This window comes from Somniosus microcephalus, chromosome 5, assembly GCF_052327205.1.
Source record: "Somniosus microcephalus isolate GS21.2 chromosome 5, FLI_Smic_1.0, whole genome shotgun sequence".
NCBI lineage: Eukaryota > Metazoa > Chordata > Chondrichthyes > Squaliformes > Somniosidae > Somniosus > Somniosus microcephalus.
Window position 1 is genome coordinate 11,861,096 of NC_140991.1, and position 24,634 is coordinate 11,885,729.

The window sequence follows — 24,634 nt, forward strand, 5'->3', positions numbered from 1 at the left end:
GGGGGGAGGGGGAGCGAGAGGAGAGGGGGGAGGGGGAGCGAGAGGAGAGGGGGAGGGGGAGCGAGAGGAGAGGGGGAGGGGGAGCGAGAGGAGAGGAGAGAGGGAGAGGAGAGGGGGGAGGGAGAGGAGAGGGGGGAGGAGAGGAGAGGGGGAGGGAGAGGAGAGGGAGGGAGGGAGAGGAGAGGCGAGAGGAGAGGGGGGGAGGGGGAGCGAGAGGAGGGGGAGGGGGAGCGAGAGGAGGGGGAGAGAGGAGGGGAGGGGGAGCGAGAGGAGGGGGAGGGGGAGCGAGAGGAGGGGGAGGGGGAGCGAGAGGAGGGGGGAGGGGGAGCGAGAGGAGAGGGGGGAGGGGGGAGCGAGAGGGGGGAGGGGGAGGGGAGCGAGAGGAGAGGGGGAGGGAGGGGAGAGGAGAGGCGAGAGGAGGGGAGAGGGGGAGCGAGAGGAGGGGGGAGGGGGAGCGAGAGGAGGGGGGAGGGGGAGCGAGAGGAGAGGGGGGAGGGGGAGCGAGAGGAGAGGGGGGAGGGGGAGCGAGAGGAGAGGGGGAGGGGCAGCGAGAGGAGAGGAGAGAGGGAGAGGAGAGGGGGGAGGGAGAGGAGAGGGGGGAGGAGAGGAGAGGGGGGGAGGGAGAGGAGGGGGGGGAGGGAGAGGAGAGGGGGGGAGGGAGAGGAGGGGGGGGAGGGAGAGGAGAGGAGGGGGGAGGGAGAGGAGAGGAGGGGGGAGGGAGGGACAGGAGGGGGGAGGGAGGGAGAGGGGGAGGGAGAGGGGGAGGGAGGGAGAGGTCGGGGGAGGGAAGGTGAAGAGAGGGGAAGGAAGGGAGAGGAGAGGGGCAGGGAGGGAGAGAGAGTAAAGCAGGGAGAGACAGGGGGAGGGAGAGAGAGAGGGTGAGGGAGGGAAAGAGTGAGAGGGAGGGAGAGCTCGCCTTCTTCCTTCCTTCGCAGGGGTCCATCGGGCCAGGCCTGAGGCGCTCCTTCCCCCCCTCTCTCTCCAGGCTAATCCCGAACTAAATCCAGCAGTCTCTCTCTCTCTCTTCCCCCATCTCTCTCTTCTCCCCCCAGTCTCTCTCTCTCTCTCTCTTCCCCCCGTCTCTCTCTTCCCCCCTGTCTCTCTCTCTCTTCCCTCCAGTCTCTCTCTCTCTCTTCCCCCAGTCTCTCTCTCTCCCCCCAGTCTCTCTCTCTTTCTCTCTCTTCCCCCCAGTCTCTCTCTTTCTCTCTCTCCCCCCAGTCTCTCTCTCTTTCTCTCTCTTCCCCCCAGTCTCTCTCTCTTTCTCTCTTCCCCCCCAGTCTCTCTCTCTTTCTCTCTCTTCCCCCCAGTCGCTCTCTCTTCTCCCCCCAGTCTCTCTCTTCTCCCCCCAGTCTCTCTCTCTCTCTCTTCCAACAACAACATGCCCTCAAAAAACCCTTGGCACCGCCGGGCACTCCAGCTAGTTTAACTATAAATAACATCAAAGCATTATATAAAAACATGGATAGAAGGTATCTAAATGACATCTGTGCTCCAATTATTTCCTGTCCTCTATCAATGCTTCATCTGAAGACTACTCTTTGTCTTAACTCCCCATATGAAATGCCAGAGATGATTGGCTAGGATCCTTACAAAAACATATAAATATAACAAGGCATGAATGAGAATAGGTCATTCGGTACATCAAATCTCCAGTTTCCATAACCATATAGAACCTGCCTCATCATTAATTCTTCTCAACTTATTCAGTCTCCTGAGAAGGTTCTGCAAAACATCTTCCAAAGACAGGCCAAAGATAGTCAAGTAAAATGCCACAATATCCATCTACACTTACATCTTCTTTATTCGATCCTGGCCTATTGCTTTTTGTAGGTGACATCTCCGTGGTCCTAGCAGCAGGGAAACCATTACATTCCATGGAATAGTTGATCATTTCTGCTTGTACCTTTCTCGATAGCTTCAATCCCATTCCTAACCAGATATTTATCCATCTCATTTTTGAAGGAATTCAGAGACACATTAATTGCTTTTGCCGGGGAGTCCGTTCCACATATAAGAGCCAATTTTCCTCCATCTCCTCTGATTGTGGAATATAACCACAGATTGCACGTAGCTACATCGCATTTTAAAATCTCTATTGCGTTATTTGAAGATCCTACACGAGGTCAGACTTAGACAACGCACAAAGACACCTTGTCCAAACAATAAAATGATGATTGGAGAACAGGAACATAGCTTACAACTCAATATCTTGGCGGAACGGAGCTGTGGTGACTCAGGCAGTGCTCAAAGTTTGAATTACCACCGCGATCCAGGGGCAAACATGGACAACGCTGACTTTCAGTGCGAAACGATGATGGATGACCTCGAGTTGGCCCAGTCTTGACTCCCTCAGGAGACATGTTCAACTTGGTAGGATCTGACCGCTGGAAATATATCTCCGATCCTTCATCGTGGCTGGGTCAGAATCCTGGAAATCCCTCCCTAACAGTACTGTGGAAGTACCTTCACCACACGGACTGCAGCGGTTCAAGAAGGCGGCTCACCACCACCTTCTCCAGGGCAACTAGGGATGGGCAATAAATGCTGTCCTTGCCAGCGGCGCCCACATCCCAGGAACGTATTAAAAAAACATGTAATAACAGAAAATGCTGGAAAAACTCAGCAGGACAGGCAACATCCGTGGAGAGAAAATAGAGTCAACGTTTCGGGTCAAACCCTTTGTCAAGACTGAAGGCCAGGCTGGGAGAGAACAAAAGAGAAGTGAAGAGACATAAAGAGGTATTCAAAACGAGATGAGATGGTGATAGGACTAGTGGAGACAAAAGACGGCTCTAGATTAGGTGTGAAATGCGCTGGCAGAATGGGAGACAGCTGCCATGTGGGAGAGAAAAAAAGAGGGGGCCAAAACAAAGGTGTGGATAAAAAATAAGTAAAAATATAATGGGGGCCGAGGTTATGATCTGAAATTGTTGAACTCGATATTGAGTCCGGAAGGCTGTAAAGTGCCTAATCGGAAGATGAGGTGCTGTTCCTCGAGTTTACGCTGAGCTTCTGTGGAACAATGCAAGAGGCCGAGTAGTGAGGTCCGAGTGGGAATGGGGCGGTGAATTAAAATGACAGGCGACCGGAAGCTGGGGGTCACCCTTACGGACTGAAAAAACAGGTGGTGGATTTTGAACAGAATCTTGAAATAAGCCACTTATTATTTTCATAAAGGAGGCAGAAAGAGCAACGGCCGCTGCACAAGATGGACGCCAACATGGTCACGTGATAAGAGGGCCGTCGCGCGCGCCACAAAAGGCGCCAACAACTGTCGCCCCCATGCTTCCAATGCGCATGCGTACAGTTGAACTCTCGCACCCCCAAAAAAATGAAACGTCGCGATATTCTGAGGGAGCGGCGTGATTGGCTGAGTCCCGGCCACACGAGATTTGCCCAGTGGCCATCGCGAGATATCCGGTGGCGGGTGAATGGCGGGGGCTTCTGCTGGACGGCTCCTCGTCAGATTGCTTTCATCTTCAAACCTTTCGCCGGCTGCTCACTCGCTGCTGCCTTCCCCGGTCCGCAGCAGGCTTTGTTTGGCGCTTTTTTTAAATATAGCTCAGAGGCCCCTGCGGTAAGTCAGTAAAATGTAGGCCGGGTGGGAGAATAACAGCGGCGGCTCATAGCAACCGGCCCCGTGTCCCGCAACTCCCAACCGGGAGACCCTGCAACTCTCACCGCGTCAACATGGGCGACAAATAACCCTGGGTTAGTCTGGGGTGATCTATTAACCCCACAAACCCCGGGTTAGTCTGTTAGTCTGGGGTGATCTATTAACCCCACAAATGCCAGGTTAGTCTGGGGTGATCTATTAACCCCACGAACCCCGGGTTAATCTGTCAATCTGGGGTGATCTATTAACCCCACAAACTCTGGGTTAATCTGTCAATCTGGGGTGATCTATTAACCCCACGAACCCTGGATTAATCTGTCAATCTGGGGGTAATCTATTAACCCCACGAACCCCGGGTTAGTCTTGTCAGTCTGGGGGTGATCTATTAACCCCACGAACCCCGGGTTAATCTGTCAATCTGGGGTGATCTATTAACCCCACAAACCCCGGGTTAGTCTGTTAATAGATCACCCCAGACTGACAGACTAACCCAGGGTTTGTGGGTTCAGTCTGGAGTAATCTAATAACCCCACAAATTATCAGGTTAATCTGTCAGTCTGGGGTAATCTATTAACCCCACAAACTCCGGGTTAATCTGTCAGTCTGGGGTGATCTATTAACGCCATAAGCCCCAGGTTATTCTGTTAATCTGGGATGACAGACAAAACCCCAAACTCCAGGTTATTTTGTCAATAAGGGGAGACCCATTAATCGCACAAACTCCAGGATTATCTGTCAATCTGCGGTGACCTATTAACCCCCACAAATCCTCAGGTTCATCTGTAAATCTGCTGTGATTTATTAACCCCACAAATTCTAGGTTAATCTTTCAGTCTGAAAGATTTCAGCAACTAGGGATTGTTGGGGTTAATAAGTCTCCGCCAAGGACCCTGATCATTTAATCATTGCTGTTTGTGGGACCTTGTCATCACTGCTATACAACAGTGACTACACTTCAAATGTACTTCATTGCCTGTAAAGCGCTTTGGGATATCCTGCAGATGTGAAAGGTGCAATAGAAATTCCTTCTGTTCTGTTCGTGGCATACATTCCGTTTACAGCTTGTGAAAGTTTTTAACATGCATTTTTAACCTGGGCAGTGGCTCCCAATGTTCTTATCCTTGTTAACACCCAAGACAGTTAAATATGTTCTTGGACGTTTATCCAAGGTTTGTGTCACCTCATCAGTACTTGGTTGCCTCATCTCTCATTCTGCTCCCAACCTAATTGGTGTTCTGCACTGCCAGTCTTGGCCCTTCACTTAGGTTTCTTGATTTAAATAAATCAGCGATGATTGCAGAGAAATGTCAGCTCTCGTATTTTGATTTTGATTGTTTGCAGGAGTTGACGGCATGTATGCAGTTTATCGCCAGGCACACCCCCCGACGGGGCTCGAGTTCGCTATCTACTGCAGCTTCTTTTCCAACGCTGAGCGAAATCTGGTGGTGGCTGGGACATCACAGCTGCAGGTTTACAGATTGATCCATGACGCAGAGGTGAGCTCGAATGGAAATTCAGTATGTTGATTATGTGGAAATTTGTAACCTACAATTTACCCTGTATTACCCTTGTTACATGCGCCTCTAATTTCCTGATTTATACTTTGCCCTACATTACAACTACTGTTTAAGGGCCTATAAACAACTCCCACCAATGTTTTCTGCCCCTTGCTGTTTCTTAGCTCCACCCAAACTGATTCTACTTCTTGATTTTCGGAGCTAAGATCCTTTCTCTCTACTGTCTTTATCCCATCCTTTATTATCAGAGCTACCCCTCCTCCTTTTCCATTTTGCCAATCTCTTCTAAAAGCTAAGTATCCTGGATTATTTAGTTCCCAACCTTGGCCACATTGCAACCACGTCTCCATAATGGCTATTCGTTCAAACCTATTAATTTCTATCTGCGCTATTAATTCATCTATTTTGTTGCGAATGCTTCGTGCATTCCGATATAGTGCCTTTAGCTTTGACTTTTTCTATTTTTCCCTGATGTCACTGATGGCCTTTTACCTTTGTTACTCTCCCTGTCCCTTCCTGACCCACTCTGCTTATTTTTTACCCAAAACTCTACTCTGCCCTAAAGCCTTGACATTTCTCTTGCTGCTTTTAAATTTACTCTTTCCTGAATCCTCCCACCCCCACTTCATTAGTTTAAAGCCCTGTCTACTGCCCTAGTTATTCGATTTGCCAGGATTCTTGTCCCAGCCCGGTTTAAGTGGAGCCTGTCCCAAAAGAACAGCTCCCTCTTTCCTCAGTGCTGATGCCAATGCCCTGTGAACTGAAACCCCTTCCTCCCACATCACTCTTTGAGCCATGCATTTACTCCTCTAATCTGTTTCTCCCTATGCCAATTTGCACGTGGCTCAGGTAACAATCCAGAGATTATTACCATTCTGCTTTTTAATTTGGATCCTAGCTCCTCAAACTCCCTCAGCAGAATCTCATTCCTAACTCCCCCTGCTGCCAAATAACCTCCTGGCACTCACTGTGTAGGTTCATGTATGAAGAGTGAACCTTTTGGCCACGGTCTGTCACCCATGGAACCGTACCATATACAGAAGTTAATGCCTTCAGGAAAGCAGAGCAGAACATAGAAACATGAGAACGGGAGTAGGCCATTCAGCCCCTCGAGCCTGATGCACCATTTAGTCAGACCATGACTGATCTGTACTTCAACTCCATTTACGTGCCTTTGTTCCATATCTCTTCATACACTTAACTATCAAAATATCGATCGATCGCGCTCTTGAAAAGTCCAATTGATCCCCAGCATCCGCAGTCTTTTAGGGAGGAGAGCTCTAGATTTCCATTACCTTTGTGTGACAAAAGTGCTTCCTGTGTTCACTCCTGAATGACCTCGCTCAAATTTTAAGATTGTGCTCTCTTGTTCTGGATTCCACCACCAGAGGAAATAACTCTGTATCTACCCCATCAAATCCCTTTATCACTTTAAGTATTTTTTTAAAACATTGAAAACATGTTTTGATAGCTGATTTATAATGGTGTTAATTCTCCTGATCTTGTTTTTGTAGTTTCACCAGTAGCTAAACGTTGATGAGCAGAAAACTCCTTAGTAAAGGTGGTTGAAGGAGCAAAGAACTTGTGTGTTCACCACTTGCGCACATGGTCTTTGAAAATATATTTATAGCACATCTGTATCTACATTCCAAAGAAAATACTGCAGATGCTGGAAATCGGAAATAAAAACAGAAAATGCTGGAGAAACTCAGCAGGTCAGGCAGCATCTGTGAAGAGAGAAACAGAGTTAACGTTTCAGGTCGATGACCTTTCGTCAGTTCCGACATGAAACATTAACTCTGTTTCTCTCTTCACAGATGCTGCCTGACCTGCTGAGTTTCTCCAGCATTTTCTGTATCTACATTCGTTCCCTTTCCATGGACCTGGGAAGACAGACATTCCCAAGTTTCTGTTAATTCTTCTTCTTAGGCAGTCCCTCGGAACCGAGGATGACTTGCTTCCACATTAAAAATGAGTTCACAGGTGACTGATGAATCCAATGCGAGACCTACAGTCTCTGTCACAGGTGGGGCAGACGGTGGTTGAAGGGGCGGGTGGGTGGGGTGCTTGGGTTGACGTGCGCTGCCTGCGCTTGGCTTCCGCCTGCTCCCGGCGAAGAGACTCGAGGTGTTCGGCGCCTTCCTGGATGCTTCTCCTCCACTTTGTGCGGTCTTGGGCCAGGGATTCCCAGGTGTCGGTGGGGATGTGTTGCACTTTTTCAAGGAGGCTTTGAGGGTGTCCTTGAAGCGTTTCCTCTGCCCACCTGGGGCTCTCTTGCTGTGCCGGAGCTCCAAGTAAAGCGCTTGTTTTGGGAGTCTTGTATCCGGCATGCGGACAATGTGACCCGTCCATCGGAGCTGATCGAGTGTGGTCAAAGCTTCGATGCTGGGGATGTTGGCCTGAGCAAGAAAACTGACATTGGTGCGCCTATCCTGCCAATGGATTTGCAGGATCTTGCGGAGGCAGCGTTGGTGGTACCTCTCCAGTGCTTTGAGGTGCCTGCTGTACATGGTCCATGTCTCTGAGGCATACAGCAGGGCGGGTATCACTGCTGCTCTGTAGACCATGAGCTTAGTGCCGGGCTTGAGGTCCTGGTCTTCAAACACTCTCTTCCTCAGGCGACCGAAGGCTGCACTGGCACACTGAAGGCGGTGTTGGACTTCGCCGTCGACGTCTTCCCTTGTTGACAGTAGGCTCCCGAGGTATGGAAAGTGGTCCACGTTGTCCAAGGCCTTGTCGTGGATTTGATAATCGGGGGGCATTACTGTGTGGCGGGGGCAGGTTGATAGAGGACCTTTGTTTTACGGATGTTTAGTGTAAGGCCCATGCTGATGTATTGTCATCCATAACAACACTGGCTACAAGAGCAGGGCAGAGGCTGTGAAGAGTGGCTCACCTCCTGACCCCTCAAAGCCTCTGTACCGGTGCCCCTGCCATTGGATTCAGTCTCTGTCATCAGTGCACAGGATGAACTGCAGCAACTCACTGAGCTAACTTCAACAACACTTTAAAGACTGTGCAACTGTGGGAGGTGTTTGAGTTTTTGGGTGGCACCTCTACATGCCTGCACAGGCTTAGAGCAGCAACCCATCCAGTCGGGGGTCGTGGAAGCAGACAGTTATTCTGTTGTGGAGCTGCAAAAAGTTGTGCCAAACAAAGACACAATGTTTTCAACATATGTTTTGTTGCTACCAATGTCTACCCCCATTCACACTTTGCCGCTGGACAGTTCCTCGAGCACTGGACGCTCTCCAGTACCTTGCCCAAGGGACCATTCTTCACGCATGGAGCTAAACCGCTCGAGGGTGCACATGCTTGACCACGCAGCCAAGCCTGTTCCTCTGGCCACCTGTGCACAGCCAATTAGCAGCAGTGAGCTGATGTGTGAACCTCTCTGGTTTTACCCTGCCGTAGCCCAGAGTTGCTGAGGCTGATTTCAGCACCTGACATCCAGGAGTGGAGCCTGAGATTTTCTGGTCAGCGTGGCGCAGTCACATTTTGAATTATCGACTGAACTACCAAACAAGCTATAAAAATCCTTTTTTATTTGTAACTGTGACTAGCCGGGAGTATGGTGTGTGCTGTCTGTGTGCTCGTGTTGTACTGACTTTCTGCCAGCGGGAGTTGTATTTGTTAACTGAGTGGTGAATGTCAGTTGTTCCAGGATAAAGTGCAGTAGCCTTCGCCTTGATTATTGGTGTGACAAGTGCGCCTCCCTGCCCATATCTGAATCTTGAAACATAAACAAGTAAGTGGTAATCTCAGTGTGCGCTGACTGCTCTCCTGGCCAAGGCTGCCATCACTGTGTAGTTTCTGCACCTGACTTTCCAGCCCGAGTATCAGCAGAGGAGGGAAAGGCTGGGAGCCAAGGCTCAGCCATCAAACAGCAGCTTTCAAGGCCAGGCCTTGGAATGGATGAAACGGTGGAAGCCAGCTGGCGCACAGCGAGTTTCTAAAAGCAAAACCGCAAATTTACCCGGAGGTCATGTAGTTCCCTTGCCAGAATCTGCTAAACACAGTTGCGACATACAAAGGAAACATTTCATTCATTATAACTTCTGATGCTTGAGCTGTATGTAAACTATATCAGGAGTAATAGTTATCAAAGAGCTTACTAACCGATCCTCACAGACAGCTAACTGTTTTGCCAGGGTTTTCCTTGCAAGTCAACAGTACACAGATGGGGATTAATAGGTAGTTCTGATGAAAGATCATTGACCTGATCTTTCTACAACCTAGGGTACTTAAGGAAGTGGCCCTAGAAATAGTAGATGCATTGCTGGTCATCTTCCAAAATTCTATAGACTCTGGAACAGTTCCCATGGATTGGAGGGTAGCTAATGTAACCCCATTATTCAAAAAAGGTGGTAGAGAGAAAACGGGGAAATTATAGACCGGTAAGCCTGACATCGGTAGTGGGGAAAATGCTAGAGTCCATTATAAAAGATGTAATAGCAGAGCACTTGGAAAACAGTGACAGGATCGAACAAAGTCAACATGGATTTACAAAAGGTAAATCGTGCTTGACTAATCTACTGGAATTTTTTGAGGATGTAACTGGTAGAATAGATAAGGGACAACCAGTGGATGTGGTGTATTTGGACTTTCAGAAGACTGAAAGAGATTAGCGTGTAAAGTTAAGGCACATGGGATTGGGGGTAAGGTACTGTCTTGGATAGAGAACTGGTTGGCAGACAGGAAGCAAAGAGTTGGAATAAACGGGTCTTTTTCCGAGTGGCCCGCAGTGACTAGTGGGGTACCGCAGGGATCGGTCCTTGGACCCCAGCTATTCACAATATATATAAATGATCTAGACAAGGGAACTAGATGTAATATCTCCAAGTTTTCAGACGACACAAAGCTGGGTGGGCGTGTGTGCTGTGAGGAGGATGCCGAGAAACTCCAGGATGATTTGGACAGGTTGGGTGAGATGCATGGCAGATGCAGTATAATGTGGATAAATGCGAGGTTATCCACTTTGGTGGCAAAAACAGGAAGGCGGATTATCATCTGAACGGCAATAGATTGGGAGAAGGGGAAGTGCAACGAGACCTGGGTGTCCTTGTGTACCAGTCGCTGAAGCTAAGCATGCAGGTGCAGCAGGCGGTTAAGAAGGCAAATGGTATGTTGGCCTTCATAGTGAGAGGATTCGAGTACAGGAGCAAGGATGTCTTGCTGCAGTTGTACAGGGCCTTGGTGAGACCACATCTTGAGTATTGTGTGCAGTTTTGGTCGCCTTAATCTGAGGAAGGATGTTCTTGCCATGGAGGGAGTGCAGCGAAGATTCACCAGACTGATACCTGGGATGGCAGGAATGACGTATGAGGAGAGATTGGTTCGATTAGGCTTATATTCGCTGGAGTTTAGAAGAATGAGAGGGAATCTCATTGAAACTTATAACATTCTGACAGGACTAGGCAGACTAGATGCAGGAAGGATGTTCCCGATGGCGGGGGAGTCCAGAGCCAGGGGTCACAGTCTAAGGATAAGGGGTAAGACATTTAGGACTGAAATGAGGAGGAATTTCTTCACCCAGAGAGTGGTGAACCTGTGGAATTCTCTACCACAGAAGGCAGTAGAGGCCAATTCATTAAATATATTCAAGAAGGAGTTGGATATATTTCTTAAGGCTAAAGGGATCAAGGGATATGGGGAGAAGGCAGGGACAGGGTACTGAGTTTGGATGATCAGCCATGATCACATTAAATGGCGGAGCAGGCTCGAGGGGCCGAATGGCCTAATCCTGCTCCTATCTTCTATGTTTCTATGAAACGTTAACTGTTTCTCTCTCACCAGATGCTGCCTGACCTGCTGAGTGTTTCCAGCATTTTTTGTTTTTTGTTCAGATATCCAGCATCCACAGTATTTCGGATTTGGTTTAGGGGTTAATACTAATTGGTATTTTTTATACTTGCAGAGCACAGTAAAAGGAGACAAGCCTTCAGGTAACACTGCTCTCTTTTTATACAGATATTTAACAGACTCGATTCTTGTTGTCCAGTACTTTAGATGTGGATAGGCAGTTGCAGAAAACAACCGTCTAATTGATGTGCCTGCCGTGGCTCAGTGGGTAGCACTCACTCTCGCCTCTGAGTCAGCAGGTTGTGGGTTCAAGACCCACTCCAGAGACTTCAGCACAAAATCTAGGTTGCCACTAAGATGTCAGTGGTGCCGTTTTTCGTCAGGTAATGTAGGAATCTTTTCCGTCCACAACAGTGACTGCACTTTAAAAAAATATTTGTTCCTGTGTTGTGGGCGTTGTTGGCAGGGCCCGTATTAATTGTCCATCCCTAATTGCCCTCGAGAAGGTGGTGGTGAGCCGCCTTCTGCAACCGCTGCAGTCCGTGTGGTGAAGGTACTTCCACAGTGCTGTTAGGGAGGGAGTTCCAGGATTTTGACCCTGCGACGATGAAGGATCGGCGATATATTTCCAAGTCAGGATGGTGTGTGACTTGGAGGGGAACTTGCAGGTGGTGGTGTTCCCATGCGCCTGCTGCCCTTGTCCTTCTAGGTGGAAGAGGTCGCAGGTTTGGGAGGTGCTGCCGAAGAAGCCTTGGCGAGTTGCTACAGTGCATCTTGCAGATGGTACACACTGCAGCCACGGTACGCCGGTGGTGGAGGGAGTGAATGTTTAAGGTGGTGGATGGGGTGCCAATCAAGTGGGCTGCTTTGTCCTGGATGGTGTCGAGCTTCAAAAGTACTTAATTGGCTGTAAAACGCTTTGGGACATCCTGAGGTCGTGAAAGGCGCTATATAAATACAAATCTTTTTGTTCACTCGTTTTCTTAACTATTTCCACAAACTCTTCTTTGGATTGATTGCTTGCCAGCGAGTTAATAGCATGTGATCTGTTTCCAAGTCTTGACTGACATTTCAATATTAGAGTAAATTGTATGTTCTTTAACCTAGGCTACCCTACACGACGTGGGTGGTTTATACATCCCATGTCGTTGTGCTAAGCTGCTCTCACTTCTTTCCAGAGGATTTTCTGTCTTCCTGAAAAATTCAACTTACAAAAACAGAAAATATGACATGAACGTGGAACAGATATGCAGTTCTGTGACTCATTGGTTCGAAAAATTATAAAGCAACTTGAACTGAGTTGGTTAGTTGGCAGTTGGGTCAGAATCTAAGGGCTACAAATTCTCAAACTAGGGAGGGGAATAAAAATGAGCTAGGGTTCTCGCTCCTGATCACTGCTCTGTGACTTCTGGTGGAAAGGGCAACTCTGGATACAGAGAGATGACGATGAGTCTCCACTGTGCTGCTCCCATGGTCCAGACAGTGTCCCGACACTCGTTTAGACTCACGGAGACTGTCACCTTGTGCAAGGTGAATGCTGCTGCACTCTACAGGGAGCCCTAGTCCCTAAAGGCTGTATATATGTACACCATTTAGCCTTGGGGGCCACAAACATAAGAAATAGGAGCAGGAGTAGGCCATTCGGCCCTTTGAGCCTGCTCCGCCATTCAATGAGATCATGGCTGATCTTCTGCCTCAACTCCATTCACCGGCCCTATCACCTTATCTCTTGATGCCCTTACTAGTCAGAACTCTATCGACTTCCGTTTTGAATATACCCAATGACTGAGCCTCCACAGCCCTGTGGGGTAGAGAATTCCAAAGATTCACCACCCTCTGTGTGAAGAAATTTCTACTCATCTCCGTCCTGAATGGCCTACCCTTTATCCTGAGGCTGTGGTCCCTGGTTCTAGACTTCCCAGCCAAGGGAAACATTCTCCCCGCATCCACCCTATCAAGCCCTGTAATAATTTTGTACGCTTCAATGAGATCCCCTCTCATTCTTCTGAATTCAAGAGTCAGTGTTTCTACGCTGGGGAAAGGGAAGAGATTTGAAGCATACCTTTATTGCTATCTTCCATGTCTCCATCGACCTGCCATTTTGAAAAAGTTGATACTCTTGGCCATTGAGTCACAGCTAGAAAGTTAAACTAGGACAATGTTAAAAATGTTGATGTGACTTGTCAGAAGTTTGACCGAGACAGCTCTGAGGACTGAGTGGAGTACATGGCCTGCAAATGAATAAACTGTGCAACTGAGAGATGAATAGTTCGTTGCCTTAGATTGGTATAAATAAATTGCAGAAAGGATCAGGTTTATATTTTTATTTCTTAATGTCTGTCTCCTGTTTTGTCTGTAGAGGTTAAAGGTCGGAAAGAGAAGCTGGAGCAGGTGGCTTCTTTTGCGCTCTTTGGGAATGTCATGTCCATAGCCAGCGTGCAGCTTGCTGGTTCCAAGCGGGATGCACTCCTCCTCAGCTTCAAGGATGCCAAGGTAAGCTGACGTGTGTGTGTTCCCTTGTATTTAGAAGGTTGAGAGGCAATCTAACTGGGGTGTTTAAAATGTTAACAGAATTCGAGAGGGTAGATACAGAGAAACAATTTCCTCCAGTGTGAAATCCCAGAACAAGGAGGCTTGATCTTAAAATTAGAGCCGAGCCAGGCCATTCAGAAGTAAAATCAGGAAGCACCTTTTCACAAACAGTCGTGGAAATCTGGAACTCCCTCCCCCAAAAGGCTGTGGATCGATTGAAATTTTCAAGACTGAGATTGATAGATTTATTTGTTGAGTAAGGGTATCCAGAGTTAGGGATCAAGGCTGGTGAAATGGAGATGATGTATAGATTAGCCATGATCTAATAGAATAGGGGAACGGGCTCGAGGGGCTGAATGGCCTCCTCCTGTTCCTATCAGATCCCGAGCCCTGACACTTCAGTGCTCAATGCGCAGGTGGCTCGGTCCTATTTGCGACTGCATTTCTTATTTGCTGGTCGGTTCTTTTTGAAAATTGTGGGCCGGGAAGTTTAAAAAGGGCAGTTTTTGGTGCTGTTCCCTTATTGGCAGATAAATTCTAAATTGAAAATCAGTTAGTAGCGACAACATGAGTTATATGAAACATAACAGGAACGTGGATTTAGGCTTTACATCAGGCTCCATGGTACGCATGTATGGAGCCAATTATAAGTAGAATTCCTGCCCTTTGTCGAGTCCAGAACCAGATAGTGTGTAGAATACCTCTCAGAAATACACATCCTGTACAGTGAATATATCCTTCCCTGTACAGCTCCATATGACATTTGTCTTCTATAAGGAGTACCTGTATATACGCTCCTATGCAAGTATCTATTAGATTTGCAGCTGCCCTGGTGCTGAAGGATCTGTTTAGTTTTAACATGTCTGCTGTTTTCCTTTTTTTTTTAAGCTGTCTGTGGTCGAGTATGACCCTGGAACCCATGACCTGAAAACACTCTCACTGCATTATTTTGAGGAGCCTGAGCTGAAGGTAGGATTTCAGTTGCGAATGTATATCCAAATGTTTGCGCAGTGTGACACGGCAGAACGAGATCTTTAGTCCCCTTGCCCCCCAGTGTGTTTTCTGTCTTGTCATGGCTTTTAATTTCTCTGGCAAAGTAGCAAGCTGCATAGAGCAGGGTACCACTAAGGGTGATGAGAGTTGCAGCAAATCAAGGGGTAGTGGTTAGGTGACAGTAAGAAGCCTGTAGATTATAGGAAGAAGGGAAGATTGAGGGAGGAAAGGAATTCCACGACTCTGACGTCCTGGGAAAGAATGGGAGAAGAGTGCAGTGATTTCAACACTTGAGTGTCAACAAGCAAAGGAATAGTATGCAAGATCTAATTGAGGTGCTTAAGATGATTAACAAATTTGATAAGGTAGATAGAAAGAAACTATTTCCTCTGGTGGGGGGGGGGGGGGGGAGTCCTGAACAAGGGGACATAATCTTAAAATTAGAGCTAGGCTGTACAGGGGTGATGTCAGGAAGCACTTCTTCACACACAGGGTAGTGGAAACCTGTTGCGGTTGGGGATCAATTGAAAAAGTCAAAACTGAGATTGATAGATTTTTAATTGGATAGAATGTACAGCACAGAAACAGGCCATTTGGCCCAACTGGTCTATGTTATTGGCCCAGAAATTCGGGTCGGAGGCTTCCCGCGGGTACAAGCCCCCGACCTGCACTTACCTAGCGCGCCGGCCGTTGAGCTGTGGGTCCCCGTGGGATTCCGATCCTGGGCCTGCTCCAACGGCCGGCGCGCAGTGCTTGCGTATCCCAGGGGCGCAGGTAGTTCAATGCGTCCCCTGGGATCACGTGGGCCATGGAGAGACAATGGTAGCAGGGAAATGCCCATTCACAAAAATGACAGGAAGACCTGTCAAAACTATTAAATACTATAAGCCCCAAAACATCACTAAAACTTCAAATACATTTTTTTTTTAAATCACATTTTTATTAAAATAACTATAAATTACATAAAATAACTATTTTAAACAATAATTTAAATTTTTGAAAAAATTAATTACATTTTTTAACGGGGCTAAAAATAAACTTACCTTTCTTTAAAGTATTTAAAAATAATAAACCTGTGGAAAAATTTTTTTAATTTTAATTAATTCACCATTTACCTTGTTAAAAGCAGGCTTTGTGCCTGCTTTTTTTACATATGTAACTCCTGGAGACTTACCCTCCCGGAGAAACCTGCAACAAAAAATAAGCTCGATGCGTACGCGCTGCCTCTCCGGCGCACGCGTTCGACCTCTGAACCCCTTCCTTTAAGGGAACGGAAGTTCCGGTTTCCCGCGCATGCGCAGTGCATGCACGGAACCAGCTTCCATTGGGCTTACGGGCGAGTACCCCGTGCGTACTCGCCTGTGGAGACCTGAATTTCTGGGCCATTGTCTATCCACCACACAAGCCTCCTCCCACCCTACTTCATCTAACTCTTTCAGCATATCCTTTTATCTCTGCTATTTGCTCCAAGCTCCACATTATAACCACTCTCTGGGTAAAGAAGTTTCTCCTGAATTCCCCATTGGATTTGCAGAACAATTTCCTTATTTTCTGCCTCTGCCTCTCTTGACAGGATGGTTTTGTGCAAAATGTTCACATCCCTCTGGTGCGTGTGGACCCAGATGGACGCTGTGCGGTGATGCTGATCTATGGAACGCAACTGGTGGTCCTGCCTTTCCGAAGGGACACCTTAAGTGATGAACAAGATGGAGTTATGGGGGAGGGGTGAGCTATGATTAAAATTTAAAAAAATGTTTATTGCTGCATATATAAAATTCTTTATTAGTTAGTGTTTTCCTTCTCATTTTGTCCTTTCCACCCATCTCTCCTGACATTGACTTCTTGCTTGTGTAGGGCTCCACAGATACCAGTTGCCCTCGAGTGCCAGGCCCAAGTGGCCATTATCCCACTCAGAAGGCTCGTACATGAGCAATGGCCGGTTTGGGTAAGGGGTGACTAGTAGCTGTGAATCTGCATCACAGCAAATAGTCAACGCCTTGGGGAAAGAAGGGAAGGAAAAACAAGGTAAACTCATCAAGAGACAGCTGGTTTCACAATTGGATTTTGTATCTCTAGGATGCTAAAACACAACGTGGCATTACTTAGCCTCATCATCCATCCACTATTCAGTGAAGTGTAGTGGGTGCTTAATTTTATTGACAAACCCAAAGTAAAGGAGCAAGGCTCATAGTGCAGAAGAGTGCCATGGTTGGAAAGAGTTTAGGGGAGGATGGAGTAGTGATTAAGTGATACCAAGCTTGGATTTAAAAATCTCGAGGAAAAAGGGAAGATTGAGGAGGGAAAGGAGGTTTGAAATCCTGGGGGGAAAATGAGTTGGAGTATAACTATACTAATGGGTGCTTTTTGTGGTTCAAGGAAAAATGGCTTAAAAATGTCTCGCCCATTACCTACTGAGTTTGTCACACCTGCATGTATTAAAAGTATAAAAAAAGAAAGGCAGCCATTTCAGGCTGGTTTCTTCTCCCCTGGAACCAGAATACAAGCAGCCGCCAATCTGCAAAGTTCAATTACCAAGAACAATTAACCTCTAATGCTCCTCACGATATCCTTTCATAGACCGTGATTAAATTATGTGGCTTCAAAGGGAGAAGCTAGATTAAAGATAACTGCGTCATAACAGTAGAATAACATACTGTGCATTACGGGAAACTTTGTGATATCCGGCACTGACGGGACCGAGCTGTTGCCGTCCCATCAAAACTGCCGGACAAACCAGCGCTAATGTTAAAACATACGGAAGCTTTTGAGCTCCGTAGCTAGCAACAAACCCTGTTGCTTAGCAACAGCTTCTAAACAGTCGGCCGTAGCTTGCAAGCGTCTCTGTAGCTAAGCAACAGCTTTAGCTAGACCTTGCAGAGCCTGACTGGTGAAAAAAAAGCAACGAAAAGAAAAAAAACTTACTGAACCGACTCCTGAATTTTGCCGGTGGATCGAGCATTCCGGACAGTTAACCTCCGGATAAACCAAAGTTTCCTGTACATGGTACAGTATAACACTCTAATATTATAAAGCAGGATATCCACTGTGAGGAACGTTACGGGAGATTCACTATTGTTTTACTGAAATCTCGTATACTATAACACTGTTCATCAGCGAGTGAGATTGAGGCTTGCTGTGTTTTAATGTAAAGGAGAAATGGAATGCCTTTACAGCAGCATTGATTCTGATAGTATTGCTGTTTCCAGCTGATCAGCGCACACTCTCTCACCCACAGGCAGAAATCCAGTTTCCTCCCCAGTTACATCATCGACGTTCGAGAGCTGGATGAAAAGTTGCTGAATGTGATTGACATGCAGTTCCTGTACGGTTACTACGAGCCCACGTTACTCATCCTCTTTGAGCCTAACCAGACTTGGCCTGGGTATGTACACACTGTTCCCCCGTAAATGAAAACACAAAATGCTGAAAATGCACAGAGGGACCAGCAATATCTGAAAGAAAAAAAGACAGTTTACTGTTTCAGGTGGCGACCCTTCACAGTAACCAGTATTATTTCTCCCTCTTTCAGATGCTGACGGACTTAATGTTGTGGAATTTGCTGTTTTTATTTCCAGTTGTCAGCATTTTTTTGTTACCTTTATTATTGTCCGTGCTTCTCTCCATTTTTTTTTTTGGTCAAACAACCTCTCTCCAGCCCCTCCTGCTAGAGTAACAAAGTCGCTAGCTTCTTACCTTGTTGTCTGAATCATTCTATTTATCATATTTCTCCCACTACCCTCGCAGTATGTTTGTTATAACCATAGCAAGGACGTTTATTTGTTGCTGATGGTGTTCTATCACCAGCGTGATCGTTGTGATGGAAGTGTGGTCGCTGAGAGATTATACCTTTGTTTAATGCAGCGTTTTCTGGTGTGCGGGCAAAGGTGGAACAGCTGCTCTCAGTCATGAAGTTTGTTCATGTGCACATAAGGGAGCGACAGCAGGATATTCGACGCTGGGGAGAAGCGGGACATCCAAGCCAAGTGTGATCTTGTTTTTGCCCACCGTACACGTACACAGCCTGGAGCAGTGTCACATGGAAAGGGGGCGAAAGGTTATCGGGGGTAGGCGGCAATGTGGAGTAATCAGATCAACCATGATCTTATTGAATGGCGGAGCAGGCTCGAGGGGCCGAGTGGCCTACTCCTGCACCTAATTCTAATGTTTCACTCTCTCAGCTATCCACTTGTTGTTTTATTTGTCTGGGAGGAAGGAGGCTCTCTTTATACATTTTAAATGAAATCACAAGGTAATTACGAATAAAGAAGGCCATTTGACCCATCTTCATTCATCCATTCAGAAGAATCCTACAGTCCTTCATCTATTTGTTTCTTAATTGTGGAGGTTTCACCTCCACTCCTCTATCTGGGAGTCTGTTCTGTTTGTTCATCACTCTTTGTCTAGGAAATATTCGTAAACAAGCCGGGAGCAAATAGGATCAAGGTAGACTGGGCCTTGAGCGGTCTCTTTATTGCAGTGCCGAGTCCATTTCAATAGTTGTTTGTGTATGGATTGGAAGGTAGCTAATGTTACCCCACTGTTCAAAAAAGGTGGTAGAGAGAAAACGGGGAATTACAGACCGGTAAGCCTGACATCGGTAGTGGGGAAAATGCTAGAGTCCATTATAAAAGATGTAATAGCAGAGCACTTGGAAAACGGTGACAGGATCGGACAAAGTCAGCATGGATTTACAAAAGGTAAATCGTGCTTGACTAATCTGGAATTTTTTGAGGATGTAACTAGTAAAATAGATAAGGGAGAACCAGTGGATGTGGTGTATTTGGACTTTCAGAAGGCTTTTGATAAGGTCCCGCTTAAGAGATTAGCGTGTAAAGTTAAGGCACATGGTATTGACTTGGATAGAGAACTGGTTGGCAGACAGAAAGCAAAGAGTTGGAATAAACGGGTCTTTTTCAGAGTGGCAGGCAGTGACTAGTGGGGTACTGCAGGGATCGGTCCTTGGACCCCAGCTATTCACAATATATATTAATGATCTAGACAAGGGAATTAGATGTAATATCTCCAAATTTGCAGACGACAAAGCTGGGTGGGCGTGTGTGCTGTGAGGAGGATGCCGAGAAACTCCAGGATGATTTGGACAGGTTGGGTGATTGGGCAGAAGCATGGCAGATGCAATATAACGTGGATAAATGCGAGGTTATCCACTTTGGTGGCAAAAACAGGAAGGCAGATTATTATCTGAATGGCAATAGATTGGGAGAAGGAGAAGTGCAACGAGACCTGGGTGTCCTTGTGCACCAGTCGCTGAAGGTAAGCATGCAGGTGCAGCAGGCGGTTAAGAAGACAAATGGTATGTTGGCCTTCGTAGCGAGAGGGTTTGAGTACAGGAACAAGGATGTCTTGCTACAGTTGTACAAGGCCTTGGTGAGACCGCACCTTGAGTATTGCGTGCAGTTTTGGTCGCCTTATCTGAGGAAGGACGTTCTTGCCATGGAAGGAGTTCAGCGAAGATTCACCAGGCTGATACCTGGGATGGCAGGAATGACGTATGAGGAGAGATTGGGACGATTGGGCTTGTACTCGCTGGAGTTTAGAAGAATGAGAGGGGATCTCATTGAAACTTATAAAATTCTGACAGGACTGGGCAGACTAGATGCAGGAAGGATGTTCCCGATGGTCGAGGAGTCCAGAACCAGGGGTCACAGTCTAAGGATAAGGGGTAAGCCCTTTAGGACAGAAATGAGGAGGAATTTCTTCACCCAGAGAGTGGTGAACCTGTGGAATTCTCTACCACAGAGGGCGGTGGAGGCCAATTCATTAAATATATTCAAGAAGGAGTTGGATATATTTCTTAAGGCTAAAGGGATCAAGGGATATGGGGAGAAAGCAGGGACAGGGTACTGAATTTGGATGATCAGCCATGATCACATTGAATGGCGGAGCAGGCTCAAGGGGCCGAATGGCCTACTCCTGCTCCTATCTCGATGTTTCGATGATCCTATGTGTAGCACTCAGCCTGCCTTGTTCTGTAAAGTTTTGATCAGCAGGTCACAGCTGCAGCACCGGCAATTAACTCATGGAAATATCGGCACAGATGCAAATTTTTAATTGGACGCATGACCAGGACCTGCTTCACACCTGCCCTGCTCCAATAAAAGCGCCGCGGTGGTACAGACAGGGCGAGAAAGAGGCGTTGGTGGTCGAGGGCCGGAGGGGAAAGTAGCACAGCAGGGAATGGAGATGATGGAATTGGAGATCACGGGAAGGGGGTGGGGGAGACTAATGAGGAGTGGGGACCAGAAATAGAGATCCTGGAGAGGGGGCTGAAAATTCCCCATGATTGAGAGCTATTTGTTTTTGAGACTAGCCAGATGGCTGCACAGTATTTTCCAGTCCTAAGTTGCTATGAAATGAAAAATTGCTGCTAAACGTCAGCCCTGTTGCTAGAAAATTAGATCTGCCGATATAGATTTTTAAAATCAAATGCAACTTCCAAACCAACTGGTGTGGTTTACACACAGGCAGGATGCAAGGTAGATTTTACTGTCGACCCCTACTGTTGATTATTGATTGCACTTAAATGCCGTGCCACATCAGCAGGCACCGATTTATCTCATTTAGCAGTTGCCTTCCTTAATGGATGGGGAATGTATTTAGAATGAGCAATCTGTGCTGCCACAGTGACTGACTGGTAGGGTTTTAACTAATAGTTCTATGTCACAATTCATTGGAATTGCCTAGTTAGAACACTGAATCCAGCATAACCTTTTTGTGCACAAGTGCCGTCATCAGTATCGGCAATTGAAAGAGATTCTGTTAAGTTTTGCTTCATAGAATCAGTAGAATCAGAATAGTACAGCACAGAAGGAGGCCGTTCGGCCCATCAAGTCTGTGCCGGTTCTTTCGAAGAGCAATCCAGTTAGTCCTGCTCTCTCCATATCCCTACAATATTTCTCCTTCAAGTATTTACTCAATTCCCTATTTACTCAATTCCCTTACCTTCTTAACCAGTCCCGCATAGGAGACTGGTTAAGAAGGTAAGAGCCCATGGGATCCAGGGTGCCTTGGCGCGTTGGATCCTAAACTGGCTGAGTGGCAGGAGGCAGAGGGTGATGGTTGAAGGTTGCTTTTGTGACTGGAAGCCTGTGTCCAGTGGGGTACCTCAGGGATCGGTGCTGGGTCCCTTGTTGTTCGTGATCTACATAAATGATTTGGATGAGAATGTAAAAGGTATGATCAGTAAGTTCGCAGATGACACGAAAATTGGTGGGGTGGTAAATTGCGAGGAGGAAAGCCTCCGGCTACAGGACGATATAAACGGGTTGGTCAGATGGGCGGAAAAGTGGCAAATGGAATTTAACCCTGAAAAGTGCGAGGTGATGCATTTTGGACGGACAAATAAGGCAAGGGAATACACAATGAGTGGTAGGACCCTAGGAAGTACAGAGGGTCAGAGGGACCTTGGTGTACATGTACATAGATCCCTGAAGGCAGCGGAGCAGGTAGATAAGGTGGTTAAAAAGGCATATGGGATACTTGCCTTCATTAGCCGAGGCATAGAATATAAGAGCAGGGAGGTTATGATGGAGCTGTACAAAACGCTGGTGAGGCCACAGCTGGAGTACTGTGTGCAGTTCTGGTCGCCTCACTATAGGAAGGATGTGATTGCTTTGGAGAGGGTGCAGAGAAGATTCACCAGGATGTTACCTGGGATGGAGCGCCTCAGCTATGAAGAGAGGCTGGACAGGCTGGGGTTGTTTTCCTTGGAGCAGAGAAGGCTGAGGGGGGACCTGATTGAGGTGTACAAAATGATGAGGGGCATAGATAGGGTAGATAAAGAGGAACTTTTCCCCTTAGTAGGGGGGTCAATAACAAGGGGGCATAGATTCAGGGTAAGGGGCAGGAGATTTAGAGGGGATTTGAGGAGGAACTTTTTCACCCAGAGGGTGGTTGGAATGTGGAACTCAATGCCTGAAAGGGTGGTAGAGGCAGGAACCCTCACAACATTCAAGAAGCATTTGGATGAGCACTTGAAATGCCATTGCATACAAGGCTATGGACCAAATGCTGGAAAATGGGATTAGACAGGACAGGGATGGATGGGCGGCGCAGACACGATGGGCCGAAGGGCCTCTTTCTGTGCTGTAAAACTCTATGACTCTATGACTGAATCTGTATCCACCGCCCTATCGGGCAGCACATTCCAAATCCTAACCACTCGTTGTGTAAAAAGGATTTTCCTCTTGTCGCCTCTGGTTCTTTTGCCAATTACCTTAAATCTGTGCCCTCTGGTTATCGACCCTTCAGCCACTGGAAACAGTTTCTCTTTATTTACTCTATCTAAACCCTTCATGATTTTGAACACTTCTATCAAATCTCCTCTTAGTCTTCTCTGCTCCAAGGAGAAAAACCCCAGCTTCTCCAGTCTATCCACGTAACTGAAGTCCCTCATCCCTGGAACCATTCTAGTAAATCTCCTCTGCACCCTCTCTAAATGCTTCATGTCCTTCCTAAAGTGCGGTGCCCAGAATTGGACCCAATACTCCAGCTGGGGCCGAACCAGTGTTTTATAAAGGTTTAGCAGAACTTCCTTCCTTTTGTTCTCTGTGCCTCTATTTATAAAGCCCAGGATCCTACATGTGTTACTAATTGCTTTGTTAACCTGTCCTACGATCTCCAGTGATTTGTGCACAAGCACCTCCAGGTCTCGCTCTTCTTGCACCCCCTTTAAAATTGTACCATTTAGCTAGTATTCTCGCTCCTCATTCCTCCTCCTAAAATGTATCGCCTCACACTTTTCTACGTTAAATTTTATTTATCATGTCTCCGCCCATTCCTCTTGAAGTCTATTACTATCTTCCTTAGTTTGCTACATTTCCAGGTTTCGTGTCATCTGCAAATTTTGAAATTGTGCCCTGTAGCCCTAAGTCCAAGTCATTAATGTATATCAAAAACGGCAGTGGTCCAATACTGAGCCTTGGGGAACGCCACTCGATACCTTCCTCCCGTCCAAAAAACAGCCATTCACCACAACTCTCGGTTCTATCCCTCAGCCAATTTTGTATCCGTGCTGCTACTGCCCTTTTTATCCCATGGGCTTCAATTTTGATAACATGCCTAATATGTGGCACTTTTTCAAACGCCTTTTGAAAGTCCATATACATAACATCAACTGCACTGCCCTCATCCACCCTCTCTGTTACTTCATCAAAAAACTCAATCAAGATAGTCAAACACTATTTCCTCTTAACAAATCTCTTTTATTAGTCCGTGCTTCTCCAAGTGGCTGTTAATTTTCTCCCGGATTATTGATTCTAAAAGCTTCCCCACCACCGTTGTTAAACCGACTGGCCTGTAATTGAAATTGGTTATCCTTCTCCCCTTTTTGAACAAAGGGGTAACAATGGAAGTCCTCCAGTCCTTTGACACCACTCCTGTATCTGAGGAGGATTGGAAGATTGGGGCCAGAACCTCTGCCATTTCTACCCTTACTTCCCTCAGCAACCTAGGCTGCATCCCATCGGGACCGGGTGACCTATCCACTTTAAGTACTGCCAGCCTTCCTAGCACCTCAGCTGCTTGCTGACTGTGTTTCTTTTTGATAAACAGGGAAGGTTATTTATTCCATCAAATGTTCCCTTTTTGTTTCTAGTTTTCTTCCTTTATCTGACGTGGGGGATAGGGTTCCACAGCTCTCCGCTGTCTTGCTGAAGCAGCCAGTCTGTATGTTTGAACCCAGACTATCGTCGGGGAATAGCACTGCTGAGCTCAACCCCACCTGAACCCTGGTTCATTTTATTCCTTCCCTAGCCTGTGGGCGGTTACAGAGCCCCAGCCAAGCACAGATCAAATGTGGAATCTTACGAAACTGTATCGCTTAGCCAGTTGAGCTGTGACCTTGTTTGGAGACTAGTTTTAGTTTAATTTTCAGTTGAAAAGCAGCCTGAGGAGCAATGATGTGGAAAGATTCAGTCTCCGAAGGCTAGGTGTCGTATCCCCACTCCAGGCAGTTTACCCACCATGCCGTCAGAGGAGAATTAGAAACGTTTGACGTTTTTTAACTCCACAGATCATCTCTTTTTCTTGCAAGCTTGGTTTGACTGTAGTGTGGCTATTGGTTTGACTAGTGTTGATATTGGTTTGACGTTAGTGTGGATATTGGTTTGACTAGTGTGGATATTGGTTTGACTGTAGTGTGGATATTGGTCTGACT

The 24,634-nt window shown here is 46.9% G+C and overlaps 1 protein-coding gene and 1 long non-coding RNA gene across 3 annotated transcripts in view; one reads left to right on the forward strand and one right to left on the reverse strand.

The window, feature by feature from the left end:
- The window catches only part of LOC147116886 (uncharacterized), a 45,952-nt gene extending 42,646 nt beyond the window's left edge, over positions 1 to 3,306 (reverse strand). The window contains exon 1 of the long non-coding RNA XR_015078325.1: positions 1,793 to 3,306. This is a non-coding gene — a long non-coding RNA (uncharacterized LOC147116886). The remainder of the gene's footprint in view (positions 1 to 1,792) is intronic.
- Positions 3,307 to 3,413: 107 nt separating this feature from the next.
- cpsf1 (cleavage and polyadenylation specific factor 1) overlaps positions 3,414 to 24,634 on the forward strand; it is a 104,083-nt gene continuing 82,862 nt past the window's right edge. Inside the window, exons 1-7 of one of the 2 annotated variants that reach the window (XM_085987322.1) lie at positions 3,414 to 3,577; positions 4,958 to 5,112; positions 11,051 to 11,078; positions 13,295 to 13,428; positions 14,356 to 14,436; positions 16,034 to 16,185; positions 17,696 to 17,842. In XM_085987322.1, coding sequence (XP_085843448.1) covers positions 4,969 to 5,112; positions 11,051 to 11,078; positions 13,295 to 13,428; positions 14,356 to 14,436; positions 16,034 to 16,185; positions 17,696 to 17,842 — 686 coding nt within the window. In that variant the 5' untranslated portion in view covers positions 3,414 to 3,577; positions 4,958 to 4,968. Of the gene's footprint in view, positions 3,578 to 4,957; positions 5,113 to 11,050; positions 11,079 to 13,294; positions 13,429 to 14,355; positions 14,437 to 16,033; positions 16,186 to 17,695; positions 17,843 to 24,634 lie in introns of those variants that run through there. The other variant, XM_085987323.1, reaches the window with a different exon arrangement.